Here is a 17,635-nt window from a genome sequence, read left to right as displayed (position 1 = left end):
AGATTTATTTAGTTCAATAGCCATATGATTAGATTGATATATTAAGAAGTATACTATACAATAATTATTATTTTAGAATAATAACTTATAACTTTAAGTTACAACTTAGTATCAACACCAAGATACTGCCAATCTTTCTATAGCAACCTAATCAAGGCATTCATTTATTTGGTCCTTTTATTTTTTTATAAAATATATAATTGTTAGATTATCTATGAAGTTTGATTGTCTGTGGCAGAGTATAGTCTATGTTAACTATTCCAGTGATTTATTTCACTATGGTATGTGTCTTAGCTCTTTAGCAATATAACTAGAAAATATAAAGATATGTAGTCTTACTTAGATAATAATAAATATTATGTAGTTGTTATTTATCATCCTGACTTGCTGGAACTAAACAAAATATTAATCTTTTTAAAATAAGATTATAATCTTTATTTTTTTAGACTGAAAATATCTAGCAAGTTATTTATTTCGACTTTAATTTCAATAAAATTTATATACAGTCTACTTCAAACACATTTTATTTATAACTTGGAATTAAATATTTAAGGAAAAAATAAAAGGATCAAAAATTAATTAGTTTTAGACGTTTTTATGAACTGATTTCTTAACTTTTGTTTTCTTGAGTGCAATTATTTTAGATATTTCGATTTACTTCCATTGTTCACTTTAGTGTGTAAGCAAATTTTATTGACAATTGATGTATGTATATCAATAGTTGCTGTTTCTTGTTATAAATAACATAATATATATCAATAATAAGATGCAAAAAATTAACTAGGTACTGCTAAAAATTTTTTTAGCCCTTATATTCCATGCGTAAGAGGGATACCATTCCAAAATATCAAACATGCTGAACGTTAATAATCAAGTTTTCACTTCTGCCGGCACTCCCGTAGTGCAACGCGTCTTTTTTTTTCTATATAATTGGTAAAACTACAGCAAACACTGCTTTATATTTATTTACGGCATTCCCACAGCATTTATTTTATCATTATTCAAAATTGTAAAAATTATTTATTTTGTAAGAAATTGTAAGTACTTAAATTGGAACGAATTTACTATATTAATTGTTTGTTGATAACATGATTGTTACAATTATTTTAATTGTATCTTGCAGTTATTTTATTTCGAAACGATTTATTAATACAAATGTTTATGTAAAATACAGGTATTTTTTATTGGATGCATTATATTAACATTCCTTCATGTTTTCAAGTGCAGTGTTTTATATTTTCATTTCTAACTATATTGCTGATCACTATTTAAGTAATTAAAAACATTATTTAAATGTTGACCGTTGATGGTTTATGTTCTTGTACTTTAAAATAAAAAAATCAATTAAATATTATTTGTTTTATTTGTAAATAAATAAATATATTTATTACGTATAAAATCGAAAATATATATTACAAATTCTCATCTCACTCAATCATACTCTATAAAAAAAATCAATTTTATTTGTTATCCGACGACCGTCCTTTGGTTTTTGATAGCATCGTATTGTAAATCTGTAAAATAAAATGTAATTTATATTAATATTAATATTGTCAACATGAAATGGTCATGTTAGTTATTTTTACACAAAAAAACATGTTTAGTTTTTAATCTATACTAATATTATAAAGAGAAAAGGTTTGTATGTATGTATGTATGGTTTTCACGTATAAACTACTGGACCGATTTTGATGAAATTTGGCACAGATAATCTTTAGACCCTGAGAAAGAACATAGGCTACCTTTTATTGCGAAATATGTACCACGGGTGAAGCCGGGGCGGACCGCTAGTTGCTTATAAAAATAAAATGACTTCATATAATAATTACATATTTGGGTATTAAAATAAATAACAAGATCAGACAATGATTTTATTGATAAGTAGCTAATCAGTTCCTTACATATTTTAACACGATAAGAGATATCTTGTTACGTAGTTTTTCACAACAAAATTAATCTTTGTGCAGTTATAGAGCCATACATGCAGATTATATTAAAGTACATACCTACCTAATTAAAAAATGTACCTACTACCTACCCTACGCCATTACGAATACAAAAACTACACTACTTTATAGTCACATTTAAAGTCTATGTTTAAATATATCTAGTCGTTATTTTTTAATTTTTTTGTATAATATGAAAGCGGTATACTATCTGATATCATATTACTGTCTAGCTAGAATAAAAGCTACCGATTCAAATACGACGAGCATGTAATAGGATATATTTTGTCTGTTTTTTGCGTGTGAGAGGAAATATACGAAACTTGATAGATTCGTACTGCAATTTGAAACTTATGGCTCACAAAAGTATCAACAAATAGGTATTACTGGACTAATAAATGGCTTGTGTTCAATGGTACTTTTAATTAGTTCTACTGTCTACACATACAAAAAAAATAGGAGTTTATTTACCGTGTAAAAATATAAGATTTAAAGCTATTGCATAGCTTTGGAATTCATACTGCTTTTACTCATATTATGAGTTTACTATTATTACTATTAAATGGTTACATATTAGATTTGCGATGAATAAAAACAATTTGTACAATAACGTTAACTATACATAACTATTTTTAAACTATTGTACAATATAGTTTAGATAAAATATATCTTGCCTCTTGCTCTGAGTCCATATGAGTTTGTCTTGGCCGGGCATACGATTGCATCGGTGATGAAGTATTTTCTAAAATAATAAATATACCTTTACAATATAAATAGTATAACATAACCTTAACCAAAATTTCACATAAACGTAGCTACAGTTAACTATATTAAGATTTATTCGTGAGGTGTGAATACATATTGATGAAAAAAATCGATTAAAAACCCAGGTACCTATACATAGTTACATCTTTATATTAGTTATAAATGGGCTTACCGGTAGCTTTTGGTGATTCCAATTTTTCAGGCTAGAAAATAAAACAGATATTAAAATTCGTATAACTAACTACAAAGTATTTCCTAGTTAGTAGTTTTTTTTTTTTTCAATATTCAATTACAAATTTATTTATTTACATTTTCTTATCACAATTGATTACAACATACAATTTATATCTTCATGTAAAAGTATAGAAACATAAAAAGGCTATTAAAACAATGTTTATAAGCCAATTTACATAATTCATATTTTCTTTACAAAACTTACCACTTCATCTAAACTTGGTTTAAAATATTTAGAAAATTCCTTGTCACTTTGTGATCCGCCCATTACTGGAATGGTGACATTCGCTGAAAATGATTAAGATATACTTTTAATTTCCACACGTAAAGCCTCAATGTCTGTTTGTCTGTATGTATGTCCGGACTAAACTCAGAAAGTACTGCATGGATTTACTTCAAATTTGGTACAAAGATAGCTTGAGACCTGAAGAAGGTCATAGGATAGGTTTTATCCCGAATATCCCATGGCAACGGGAACTATACGGTTTTTTTTAACTACGCGGGCAAAGCTGCTGGCGGAAAGCTAGTATACTACTTAATATAATATTACTAGCTGTGCTCCGTGGTTTTACCCGCAGTGCTCTGCTCCTGTTGGTCTCAGCGAGATGATATATAGCCTATAGCCTTCCTCGATAAATGGGCTATCTCACACCGAAAGAACCTTTCAAATTTCTAAATTTTGGACTAGTAGTTCCCGAGATTAGCGCGTTCAAACAAACAAACTCTTCAGCTTTATAATATTAGTATAGATTTTACAACTAACATATCTGTTTCCCCCACACGGACTCCCTATAGTTGACCCGCTTGAGCCCAGCTCGTCGTCGCTTACGACCGCGCATTGCGCTCTTATTTCGTGATTCAGTTGACAATTTCCTGATTACTTTGTGATATAGGCAACGGGATGAGGCGTTGGATACCTGGGATGTTATAAAAATTTTTTTAATCCAAAACTTTTTTTGAATGATTATGTTTAATCCTTTAATTATAGAGGCGAAAGTTTATTAGGTTGTATGTTGTTTTTTCTGGCAAAAAGCAAATTTAATATGTATCTTGTCTAAATAAAGTTTCAGACACTGCCGACAAAATTTACTTTTTTTATAATTTATATTAAAAAATTAAGAAAACGTATGTTACTGTATTGTATTCAGCATCAAATTGTCGTCTAAAATATAAGGTAATCTGTCAAAAGAATAGCTCCGCCTTGGAGTTCAACTTATACACACAACATATTCATATGTATACAACATAATATTTTACATATATTATTGCTGTTTTTACACTATAAATAACTTACCAATTCGCATTGCAAATCATCTAATTCATCCTCCATAATATCCAACTCATCCGTATCTTTGGCGGGAACGATCAACAATTTTGTCTCTGGACATTGACCAGAGACAATCAGTTGGGACGACTTTGGAAATATTAATCTATGGACGGTTCTAGAAAAAACTTTGAATAAAGAAAATAGTTGACGATTGCAAAAAATTATTAAAAATGGATTAGGTATTAAGTAGATTAATAAAGAATTATTTTTGAAACAAAATCGAATAAAAAAAATTACTAGAAGTAAACTTTTCTGCATACAATCAAGTTTTAAATTATCAAACTCAACTCTTTGTTTTCGTATTTATAATCCTTTTTATACAAATAAAGAATTTTACGCAAATAAAGAGTTATATCATTTTTCAAGTTAAAGAGTAAATACAATGTAATATAGACCATATTCCAATCTCGATAAAGTAGATTTTAGTTTACCTCGGTATATAGCAAGGGGGTTGAAATAACTCCCTAGTAGCTAAATCCTGGCATACACCGTCCAATAAAACTATATCTTCCATTAATTCGTTTACCACAAATATCTGTAAGTAAAATGTATTTAATTAAATTATTTACAATTATTTAAAATAAACTCACAGAAATTGTTGTTGGATGGTTATTTATGTTTTAATTAAGTACACGCTACTGAAAAATTGAGATGCTTGTGTGCGTGATCACAAGACAGTTTATCAATAACCTTATGAAAAGTAATGCCTAAATTCTTTATCAGGATGAAAACAGAATATGATATATATACTTACTAAGATTTTTTTCAAAAATAATGCATAAATATACTTATATTAAATGAACAAAAAACATTACACACACACGCATATATTAATATACTCTTTAGTCTAGTGTCGAATTTCGACCAATGGGCGACAACTAGACAAAAAACCTTTTTGAAGTGAAACTTCTTTAAGCGCGTTGAGAGTAAAATTTCAACGTTGCATCATGGCAATACCGTCACGTCATGGAGTAGCGACGATTTTGGTATCTTCGAATCTTGACAAAGAAGTTTCACTTCTGATACGTGTGCTTGGCACACACGCTTTTTTATTTTCAATGCAAAATAACCTTAAAAGCTTTCAAGCACGGCACAAAAGCATGCTCAAGCCGCATGCTGATCTTTTCTGAAGACCACGAATGGTACGCTGGGACACTTGGTAATACCATTAGAGATAGTTTTATGCCTATTTCACGCCACATTGACGATTCTAACCTTAAAAAATATTTTATTTACTGAAACTATAGTTTTTTTTTTTTAGGTATTGTTAATATTTAAAAATTAAAATGAAAGATAAAAATTCAATCACGTTTAATCAGTTTCGTCTATCCAGATTAAATAACAAATATTCAATCTACACTCATACTATAAATCTTAACTATTATAGAATTAAAATCGTTTTGTTTGTTTGATCGCGCTAATCTCCGGAACTATTGGACCGATTTCAAGAATATTTTCTGTGTTGGATATGTACATTGTACGTGATCCCTGAGTTCTATAGGCTGTATATGTACCACGGGCCAAACAGGGGCGGGCCACTAGTTTTATGATGGAAATATAATAATAAAAGCAAAACAATAAAATAAAGAGTATCTTATTCAAACTAAATTTATTAAATTTCGATAGATGGCGCTTTTTTTGTAAATTTCCTAATACGTAGTATATTATTATTAGTCTGTGCTATAACTAAGCTATTATAGTATATTATAATAAGAATTTACCCCATAATAGGATGTGGTGCCAAATTAAACGCCTCTTTGATAACTTGCATAGTGATGTAATAAGCTTGTACTGCAGATTCGCAGCGAACTGTGTAGTTGTATGGACGATTGGTTAATACCTGGAATAAAATACAAAAGTTCAATCCATACTAATATATTAAATGCGAAAGTAACTCTGTCTCTCTGTCTGTTACTCAATCACGCCTAAACTACAGAACCAATAGGCATGACGAAAGATTTTGAAATCCTCTTCCATAATGTGTGTATACGTTTACTATTAACAAGAAAAACCCTATATTTCATACCCGCATAGTTCCCGTTCCCGTGGGATTTCCGGGATAAAACCTATCCTATGTGTTAATCCAAGTTACCCTCTATATGTGTGCTAAATTTCATTGTAATCGGTTCAGTAGTTTTTACGTGAAAGAGTAACAAACATCCATACATCCATACTTACAAACTTTCGCCTTTATAATAGTATTCAGATATTTATTAACTGTGCCAAAACAGCTGGCAGGTGTCATGGCGTCGGCGTGACGACTGACGTCACCTTTTAGTAAATACATACGTCAATAATTGTACGCTTGTCCAAGAAACTAAACAAAATATTAAGTTAATTCATGCGTTAAAATGAATACCAAATCTTATAAGTGCTGTGCGGTACCTCAGTGTACTTCCACATCAATAAAAACGCCAAACAAATTATTTGTACACGTTCCAAACAAGAAATTAATAAGGCAAAAGTGGTTAAAGCTCGCGCGGCGAAACCCGAACGATGTAGTTACGAATTCGCCACTTTATTTCTGTGAAGATCACTTTGATGTGAGTATGTTATCATATACTTATAGATTTTAAACTAAAAATGTTTCTATAATGTGAAATAATTGATTTGGCAGCTATAGGTTTATTAATTTATGTTAAGTTTGTTTTGATATTGGCTATGATTCTTATTATCAATAATTCTAAACATTACCTTTTCTTTCAGATGCCAAATGATATGGAAAATTATATGCAGTATCATGTGATGAAATTTGTATCACAAGTACGTATGAAACCAGGATGTATGCCCCATAAGTTTACATGCCAATCTGATAGGAAATCACGAACATCTGCCACAACAGAGCGACCATATATAGCAAAGAAACGAAGAATGATGATTCTTGAAGAGTGTAAAAAGGAATACGAAGAAAAATGTATAGTTACAAAACAATCAAGTGTTGAGGAAATTGCATCCATTAGTTCAGGTATTACCCGTATATTATTCTTATTGTTGCATATGTACTTATTAAGTATTTGTAGTCATAATTATAATATTAAAATAACAAAATATTTGTTTTACAGTTCAGCAGAATGTCGATGAACTTCCCCAATTGGCACCAAGGGTGTTGAATAATCAGTGTAAAGCTAACCAAACAAAAGTCAATTTGGTAAATCAGATGACATCACCATCAAAGCAATTTCAACATTCTGTCTCTTCATCTCCATTTCAAATCAAGCATCACGGCCTTAATACTAACCCCTCAAGGTCAAGTGGTAATTATTTGAGTCAAAAAGTTAAAAAAATAGAACACTCAGATAGTGATGATTCTTATACCCCCTCTGTGACTCTAACAGAAACCTCAGTACCTGTATCCATGCTTCGGATTGTAGCGAGATGGTAGAGGATGACAAAAGAAGAGAAAATTTTAATGCTTTAGAGTGCACCTTAAAGAAAATTAGAAAAAAACCCCGTTCCTATATTGGTGTTCTTTTAAGTTGTTTTTATTTAGTTAACTTGACCACCATATTATACCATTTAATCATATTTTACTATGTCTTAAATTCATTCCGTCAACTTGCTGATGATTTTGGAATTGATAAAACTTATCCAAGCAATTTTTTTGAAAAATAATATACCTATTTTAGCAAGTGTAATGTGTCCTTTTATTGTTCCATTAGTTAACAAAATTGATTAAAAAAATCTACCAATGGCTTTAAGACATAAATACAATAATGTGACTTGCATAATCAACTGTTTAGAGATTGAAATACAGAAACCTTCAAATGCTTTCCTGGTCTGATTACAAGAAAGCCAATACCATCAAATACCTTATATCCTGTACACCTAATGGTTTGATAAATTATATTTCTAATGGTTATGGAGGCCAAATAACAGACACATACATTGTTGAAACTTCTGACTTTTCAAAATGTTTGCAACCCAATATGTGGGTCATGGCAGATAGAGGATTTAAGCATGTGGAAGTATATTTAAGAAGAATGCGTGTGAAATTAGTACACCGAGTGTTGCATTTGGATGTAAGTTATCTAAAGCAGAAGCTAAAGAAACCAAACAAGTAGCAAGTTTGAGAATTCATGTAGGTGATAAGACGGATACGTGAATTGAACATGTTAAAACACATGCTTGTCTTAAGTTTGGTCAAAGTTCTTGATGATATTATAACTATAGCTTGTGGTTTGATTAATTTACAGGATACACTAATTAAATAAAATATTTATGAAATTTCTGCATTTTTTATTTTCTATCCTATACATTTATATAACAATGGATATATATGGCATTTCCAGAATATAATAATACTTTCTAGAAAGCTTGTCATAAAATTTTCATCATAAGCGATGCAAATAATTTCTAAATTATTGTTACAAAAGTAACAATTATTTTGACCACTTAGGTACATTTGCACTTGCATCTGGGCAAAGCACTTCTTGCTTGGTTTAGCATTTTTAATATAGTTTGCATAAGTTTTTCTACTTAAGGAACATTTTATCTCAACTATGCCATCTGGACCAGAGAACCAGCTAACAGCGTTGTGATTGGTGTTTCAGTCAAAATGGCGGACTATGGTATTTTAATGTTTTATTTTATTAAAAATATCAATAATATTATGTATTGTTTTAAATAAAAATAAGGCAGTATTTTAAAATTATTTAATATAACATTTCACCTAACAACACCAAATCGATTATTTATTGATACTGTCGTCATGCCTATTTTCATGAAATTTGGTATGGAGATATTTTGATACCCCAGAAAGGACATAGGCTACTTTTTATCCCGGGAAAATGACGCAATCCCGGAAAACGGGAACTATGCGGGTTTTTCTTTGACTGCGCGGGCGGAAACCTAGTATTTTATATATTGGCTGTGCTCCGCGGTTTTAGACGCAGTGCTCCGCTCCTGTTGGTCTTAGCGTGACGACATATAGCCTATAGCTTTCCTCGATAAATGGGCTATCTAACACTGAAATAATTTTTCAAATCGGACCAGTAGTTCCTGAGATTAGCGCGTTAAAAGAACAAACAAACTCTTCAGTAACGAATCACATTAAATGCTATTTACTTTAAGAAATTACAATGAAGACCAAAGAATTTTCATAGTCCTTATAATCTACGCTTACATTCATATGAAACATACATACTGGCAATTTCAACTATCCACTCTTTATTTGAAGATACCACTCTTTATGTGAGGTGTGAAACATAAGAATATAATTGATTTTCAATTAGTGTTATTATCTACATCACCAAAAAAATTCATGGATCGGCCAATCTTAAGAATTGGGGGTTACGATGATGCCTGCATAGCTCTGTCATTTTTCCAGATAGGATTTAATAATACTTTAAGACATGATGGTTACCCCCCTGTTAATGATAAGAATGGTTCTATATGATATTTTGTTTTATAGCATACAGATGCTTTCATAAATATAAATCACGGGTGGCCGAGAGACGCGGGTTGGAATCCCGCCTCGGGGTTGTATTTTTTATTCTTTAAAAATTATAAGAATTGTACTAATTTACTGATTATACCTACACCCAAAACTCCAATAGCATTCCCCGACACAATATAATCTTGGCTAGGTTCAGAAAACTTGAGATCGGTAAGGAACTCATAATTCGGTATTGCTTCGTCCAAATCTTCCTCAGGAGGTAAGTAGGAAGCTTCACATAACCCAGACACTAATATGTATAGACCTTTGGGTTGATCACCTAAAATGGTTGGTTTTTTCTATGAATTTAGAAAATTAAGGTATTTTTTAAGGTAAAAAATTGGTTGTCTGTAAGTCGGTTAACTGATCGTCATAGTTGAACGTGACAACGTCCGATTGTGCTTCTTTGTCGCGCGTTCCGAGCTCTCGCTCGCTCTTCAAGCCTTGGAACGCTTCAGAGCGAGGTAACGCCGCATGAGTCATGTTTTTTCGTGCGTGCAGCCGGCTCTATCGTATTATAAGACGTTGTCACGTCAAAATTCATACAACACGGTATATTGCACACACATGGTATCACCTGTACTTACTGAAATCATTTTACTACATCTACTATATTAGTAAGAAAGCGGAATGTGCATTAATTCATCGTTTGCATTGAATGAATTGAATGACGTCAAATCAGTTCAGCTGTTTCTGAAATAGGCTAGAACAAAGAGACAGATAGATAAACAATGTAAAACTATCAGAATAACAAACTTTATTTATTTAGATATATGTTTATAAACTTTAGTCTTCTTCTTCGTATTATTGTGCAGTTCATACCATTATTAAATATTCAGAAATAGAATTATACTTACCTCTGGATATTAATATATCGTTCATATTATAGTTCTGTATTTCCGAGTTCTCTATGAAAAAGTCAGCTACTCTCTCATTTCCTTGCAACCACGATATAGCGCGGAGTTGAGTCTGTTGAAATTTATTTATGTTTAAAAGTGACTTTTATTACCAATTAGCTGCTCCGCGCGGTTTCACCCCCGTGGCTCCACTCCTGTTGGCCGTAGCGTGATGAAATATAGCCTATAATCTTCATCGATAAATGGGCTATCTAACACCGAAAGAATTTTTCAAATCGGACCAGTAGTTCCCGAGATTGGCGCGTTCAAACAAACAAACAAACAAACTCTTCAGCATTATAATATTAGTGTAGTTAATAAAGCAACGTTTGAAGATATTTTTAATGGCTTCTATGTTATACTATGTTACGTATATTTTATGTATTTATTAATTGATTTGGGACATAGATATATAATCTTTTTTAGAATTACGACAGCCGATTTTCAGTACATTGTTTCAATGAATGAGTTTTTGATCATCAGATAAAAAACGCATTCATTGAAATTTACACTTTATTTCGTAGTCGTAACGTTCAAAGTCTATTGTCTCGCTCATTCGAAAACTCTGCTCAATACACGCGTAGGCAGAGTTCTGCTTTAGACAATTTTCAAGCATAATTGTTAGTGTAGTTGTTTATTGTATGACAATTACTGATAAATAATTAATTTCTTATTACCTCGGGTGAAGATGGCGCCACTAAGCTGCCCTTGTGCCGAATAGACTGTACTCTTTCTTGTATTGCATTTACAAGCAAACGATATTCCATTTCATCTAGAAATCCTGCAATATAATAGGGCCAATAAATTATCAAGAGTTTAGATACATGTTTGATTGTTTTATAGAAAGTACATAAGGGAATTTCAACAAAAAATAACTAATATTATAAATGTGAAAGTTCGTGAGGATGGTATGATGTTTGTTACTCTTTCACGAAAATACTTCTGAGCCGATTGCACTGAAATTTAGTATGTAGGTAGCTGAAACTGCGATAAGACATTTTTAAATTGTGTACTAAAACAGTGTAGTATGGTGTGGTGTGGTATGGCGTGGCGTAGCGTGGCGTGGCGTGGGGTGGCGTAGCGTGGTGTGGCATGGCATGGTGTGGTGGTTATAACAATTTACCTTCTTCCTTTAATTGCATGGCATCTGAAAGCATGATGTTCAGTGTGGAGGTGGTCGCTTGTCTCGTTTTCACAGTTATTGCGGTCCAAGGCCGATCCCTTTGTAAAAGACCTAGTTGTCTTGTTACTGCTAGCCTAGAAAAAAAAGACGGGTTGCACTCCGGGAGTGCCGGCAGAAGTGAAAACTTGATTATTAACGTTGAGCATGTTTGATATTTTGGAATGGTATCCGTCTTACGCTTTTTCGATCAGGTCACGTGTCCTGACGCAAGTTTAAGATTTTATACCCATTACAGAAAAAGTGCTCAACGCCGCTAAAGAAGTTTTCACTTCAAAAACATACTTATTTTTCTCAAATTATACTAGCACCAATGAACACGTGTGAAACAATTGAAGGAATAGTGCATTTTAAATCATTAGATGTGTTTTATAATAAGACGAAACATAGACTTGTTGGGGATGTATCACCTGTCAGCTTCAAGTTTATTATATAGCGTTTCCTGAATTTGAAGATTATCCACTAACTGTGGGAGCAGATTGCATACTTCTGTTTCACCCGTCACAAAACCCTGAAAATATAATATAGAAGATTAATTCTATTTTGAGCACGAGTAATGGTAAGTAATTTCTTAATTATTTAAAGGAACTCGTGTATAAGAAAAAAAATATGAATAATTTTTTTTTCTTATATATACTTACTTAAATAAAAATGCTCTTAAATATGTTCCAACTATTTTCATTATGTAACCAACTTTTGACATATTATTTTATCCCTACTAATATTATAAATGCGAAAAAACTCTGTCTGTCTGTCTGTCTGTTACGCTTTCCCGCTTAAACCTATCAAACGATTTTGATGAAATTTGGCACAGACAATCAGTAGACCCAGAGAAAGAACATAGCTAGAGGCTACCTTTTATCAAAACACCACGCGAGCGAAGCTGCGGGCGGAAGCTAGTTGTTTTATAAAAAGGAAATTTACGTTATAAATTCATTATTAAACCTTATAATAAATACCTTTCCAACATCATACCCAAAGGCTAGTTGTATGTCAATCATTCTGTCTATATAAGCCATTATTTTCGGCACAGATACCCTAAAATCGAGCAAATGTTTAATAAAAACTTCATTCTTTCAATGCAAAATGACCTTTACTTATCATTAGAATAAAAATTAAATTAATAATCAAATACTTTTGCTGTACAGTTTGCGGTTTGGACAGTTGCAGTGTAGGGTTTTTATTTCTTTTAACAAAAATTTACCCATGATTTTTAAGTTCTGATTAATTTTAATAATAAAACAGAGCGTATGTGCCGAGCACACGTGTCAGTAGTGAAACTTCTTTGGCAATATTCAAAGATACCAAAATCGTCGCCTTACTCCATGACGTGACGGAACTGCCATGACGCGACCTTGAAATTTTACTCTTAACGCGCCATAAGAAATTTTACTTCAACAAAACAACATTTTCTCTAAAAAAAATATTTTTCTTATATCTATTTTATGCTTACCTTGCCAATTTGCATAGTCGTAGAAAACGTAGCATTCTCAATAATTTAGTTGCTGTTAATACACTTGAATTTAAATTATTCCATTTATCCCACATAGTCACAGAATCTATTATATCTAGAATTAAATCTGTAACGAAAAAAAATAATTAAAAAACCAGGTACGTAGGATTTGTTTTTTTCCAAGGGTTTTTTTTTAACTATCCTGAATTTAAATTACATTACGATGTAGGTAATGAAATTTGTGTTAATCTTAGTTGTATTAAATAATAATAATATGTATTGCATTTAAATTATAAGTGCGAAAATATGTATTCAATGCTCATTATATTCTGTAAATAAGAAGCCTATAAATTTAAACTGAATTGTTGTTAGGTTATTACTTAGGTACATTGCTCACAAAAAAAGCATATAGTAATACACAGTAATTTTAAAATTAAACTTTCATAATATTAAACTATCAATACTGACCTCCAGTTGCCATGACAATAATAAAGAAATCCAACTTGTTCCAGTGTGATCGAAAATATCCACGAATGGTCAAAGCGTAGAATTTAATTAGCATCTCCCACAAATATATAATGAAGAAGAATCTGCAATATCAAGTGCAGAAAAATTTGAAAATATTTAACCAAATAAGCTATCATATTTATCTGATATAAATTTTGGAATCAGCTAATTGATTTATTTCCTACGAATTTTCTAATATTGTAATGCGATATTCTATCGTTCTAGCGTTTTACTCTCTCAAAAACTTACACTACACTACACACTACTACAGATAACATCCTTATATCAATAAGCAAAAGTATCTCAATAAACAATCTTGTTTATCATTATTTAAACTACCCGCAAATAATATAAAATCAAATTGCTCTAAAATTTTAATTATCATCCTTCTTCATTTTCTATTCTATCTCTCAAAAGTTTAACACTAAAAAGTTAAATAGTTCCGACAAAAACACTCACAAATTCAAAGATTTGATCGTGAAAGTGACCGTTGGAGTCACAGGCCCTCTCATGGCCACTTCGAACAATATAACCGGCGTGTTACACAAAATCATCACATATATAAAGCCATCGAACCACACATTGGTTACAATTCTATAGCAATACTGCCTCCAAGGGTGTCTGGGCACTTGGGCATTCGCCGCGTCTGGTATCATCATGTCTACCAGCTTACGACGAAGCCAGACCGCGTGGGCCTGAATAAAATTTAAGGATATGCCTTAGCAAATAATAATACAAGTAAGAAAGAGGGTCAATCCGGGTAGTTGTGAACAGGAGTGATTTGAAACAACTCGACTCACACTTTTAAAACTTCTCTTGTTAGTTGTTTACAATCACCTCTGTTTACAATGGTAAACCCACCCTGGGTAATGATCCACCATTGACTATACACAATCAAGTTGGTAAATAAAGACTAAAATATATACCTTAGGTTTCCACAGTGTTCCCAATTGTTCCAAATTAATCCTACCATCATTAGAATCAGCGGCAACTTCCACCGCCTGTACCAACGTCCGGACGCCATCTTTACTTATCTTGCCGTGTTCGTATTGGCGCCAATACGATATCTTCATTGCTTTTAGCACGCGTTGATTTGCTTCTCTAGAATAATTCGAATTGATTCTAGAATGTTCTTTGGATTGTATAGCTTTTAGTAAGGAATTTTGTAATTGTAAATAAATATTGCAGGACATTTTCACATACTAAGCTTTTCGCTTGTGAAACTAAACTAAACTTTGGAAACCAAATAGCTGATAAACATACATATATAATTTTTAAATAATACTTATATAGATAATTAACACCCAGACACAGAGCAATGTTCATGACACAAATATTTGCCCTGGGTGGGAATCTTACCCACGACCTCCGGCTTAGAAGGAAGGGTCAACTAAGCCAACAGATCAGTCAAAAAAAATTGTGTAAGGGCTTTAGGAAATAATGCGGATTAATATTATTTATTCAAATATTGTGTTAAGGATTAAATTGAAGCATTGGGTATTCTGTTGGGCGTAAAAAATAACGGCTCAGAAGTAATTTAAAGTCCATATATGGAAAGGTAACTGGTAAGTTATCATACATTTAAGCATTTTAACATTTTAGCAATACGCCATACAAAATAAAACTTTTTTTCAGCTATTATTTCTGTTACATTTTTTTCTTACCTACGTAAATAAATTGTTCAACACACTAGTAAACACCGCAAATCCAAGTAAACCATATCCAAAACTAAACAAGCATCAGCACCATGATTTATAATGTCAATAAAGATTTTTATTGTTACCTCATCATTTCAGCAATCTCCTTCTTAGTAGGCTCATTCGGTATCTCTCTCTCACAATCCGGGCACGTGGTGTAATGGTACCCCATGTAAGTGTCGTCATCACTATCCTCGTCGCGACCAGACATTTGAAGTTGGTATGGGTGTTTTATTGTTGTATCTGGAAGGAATAATACCTTATTAAATATAATCTATTAGAGAAAGGAAACACAAGAATTGTTTGCTGAACCATTAAAATAGTTTTTAGCTTTTTTACCCACATGCTATATGATATTTTAAGTTAGCAATATTATGCAAACAAAAATTACCTACTGATTACCGATTAAATTTAGTAATTTGCTAATGGTTCAGAAGTGTCGAAATTTTAAAATGGTATCAGCTAGGTAACGTTATTTAATATTTAGTAAATTACAACAAAAAGAGGGAAGGTATAAAATAGATGGGTAAAGTGAAAAAACTTCCAATTAATTCTCTAGCAACCAAATAATGCGTAAACCAACAGGCAACAACAACAATTCAGTCAAATACTTGATTCAGATATTCCATAACACCACTTACTAGCTTGCACAAGATCCCAATTGGCATCAGCAAGAAACTTATCCATCTTCAACATAGAGATACACCGATCCCTCGTCATCATCACACGTTTGACGCAATTCGTCATATTAGCTTTCTTTGCTAACGATATTTCTGCTAGCCCAAGGATCTTTAGTACTTTGGTGATTGTGGTTGCATTGATTAATAGAGAAAGGAGTACTAGACCAGCTGTTTGAATGATGAATATCTGAGAAAATGGTTAAGAAGAACTTTACAATTACAAACTTTATTAGAATTTAATTTATAAAATGTACTCACTTATTAAGTAGGGTAGTTAGTAGTAACGAAGTAGACAATTAACACGTGACTTAAATACTATTGTTGCAGATGAATTTGAAAATTTGACAATGAAATCTACTCCAATAATGTTGGCCCAATCATTAACACAATTAATAGTTAATATTACGATAAATATCTGCATAAAAAAATTAAGCTTACCTCACCAGCATCCGCCACAATTGGTGTTTGAAGGACAATCAAAGCCAGGCAAAGTGATAACGGACCTCGTAACCCACCCCAAACGCAAGCCATTGCATGTTGCCAGGACATACCATACCCTATATGCCTCAGAATAGGTGTCATTGCGGCATACACCAACAATCTCGAAGTGTACACCGTCGTATACGTCACAAATATCAAGGCACATTGCCGTACACTTATCATGTAACATAATTTCTCAAATATCACCACGCCTACTATAGCGAAGACTAACGTATTCGCTATATGGGAGAGAATTCTCCAGAAATGTGATACCACTTGTTCCACCTCAGCTGATACAGTTGACTTTCGTTTGCTTACCATAACGCCAGCTATAACCGTTCCCAATAACCCTGATACATAGAAGAACTTCTCTCCAATATAGTATGTTAAATAAGCTCCAGCCAGAGTCACAGTTACTGAGCAAAGTAAATCATAATACGTCAAGGATAATAATCCAGCTGTTATTTTTCCCATGACGAGTCCCAAAAGAACACCGCCACCAGCAAAACGTAGAAGTAACAAAGATATTTGCGATGCATCCGTTAAAGCCATTGCCAAATACCCGAAAATTGCAGTAAACTCAATCATGACTGTGACATCTCCAATCAAACCTTCACCCAGCAGTAAAACGCTTATATTTTTACCCTTGGTCAATTCTTTTAACTGCGTCACAATTTCTACAGGGTATATAGGCGAGCAAACGATTCCAAATAACAGGGCTGTTGAGAAATTCCATGAAGATTCTATTAAATAGAACGCCATGAATGCCGCCATAAGAGCAGTAAGTAACACACCAAAGACTCCCACCATGACAATCTGTGGAAAACTTCGCCAGAAAGAATGTGAATCGACAGAATAAGACGTGAAAAACACAATAATTGGTAGGAAAACTGTAAGTAATAAATCAACGTCCATATAACAGATCTCAACGAAGGGCCTAAAATGTGGATAGTTGTGTGCCAAAAATCCGAGTATACCTCCAAAAATAAACATGACTACTCTATAAGGAATACACATACTTGTGCAAAGCATTATG

The 17,635-nt window shown here is 32.3% G+C and overlaps 1 protein-coding gene and 1 pseudogene across 2 annotated transcripts; one reads left to right on the top strand and one right to left on the bottom strand.

The window, feature by feature from the left end:
* Positions 1-1,344: 1,344 nt before the first annotated feature.
* Positions 1,345-17,631, bottom strand: LOC149897665 (sperm-specific sodium:proton exchanger-like). Its single transcript, XM_090116036.1, has 20 exons — positions 16,558-17,631; positions 16,081-16,306; positions 15,526-15,682; positions 14,669-14,843; positions 14,202-14,437; positions 13,704-13,825; positions 13,236-13,362; positions 12,742-12,820; positions 12,193-12,293; positions 11,726-11,859; positions 11,280-11,383; positions 5,994-6,112; positions 5,343-5,487; positions 4,704-4,807; positions 4,240-4,387; positions 3,709-3,862; positions 3,151-3,233; positions 2,884-2,914; positions 2,621-2,688; positions 1,345-1,514 (listed from the first exon to the last, which is right to left on the bottom strand). The coding sequence occupies exons 1-20, from the start codon at positions 17,629-17,631 to the stop codon at positions 1,461-1,463; spliced, it is 3,441 nt and encodes a 1,146-aa protein (XP_089972162.1). The 3' UTR covers positions 1,345-1,460.
* LOC149897666 (uncharacterized) lies at positions 6,521-8,496 on the top strand (annotated as a pseudogene). Its single transcript, XR_016458144.1, has 3 exons — positions 6,521-6,815; positions 6,979-7,237; positions 7,335-8,496. The product of XR_016458144.1 is annotated as an uncharacterized LOC149897666 (transcript).
* Positions 17,632-17,635: the final 4 nt, after the last annotated feature.

Source organism: Colias eurytheme, chromosome 25, assembly GCF_061535395.1.
Source record: "Colias eurytheme isolate Ceu_HAF_F1 chromosome 25, ilColEury1 Martin Lab GWU primary, whole genome shotgun sequence".
NCBI lineage: Eukaryota > Metazoa > Arthropoda > Insecta > Lepidoptera > Pieridae > Colias > Colias eurytheme.
The sequence above is the reverse complement of the archived record's forward strand: the minus strand, read 5'-3'. Positions and strand labels throughout refer to the sequence as shown.

Excerpts from the sequence above, each read along its gene's own strand:
- LOC149897665 (XM_090116036.1), bottom strand. The coding sequence starts at position 17,631 with ATGCTTTGCACAAGTATGTGTATTCCTTATAGAGTAGTCATGTTTATT. Across the intron at positions 4,388-4,703 it reads CCCCCTTGCTATATACCGAG|AACCGTCCATAGATTAATAT; the intron begins GTAAACTAAAAT and ends AGTTTTTTCTAG. Across the intron at positions 3,863-4,239 it reads ATGATTTGCAATGCGAATTG|GTATCCAACGCCTCATCCCG; the intron begins GTAAGTTATTTA and ends ATAACATCCCAG.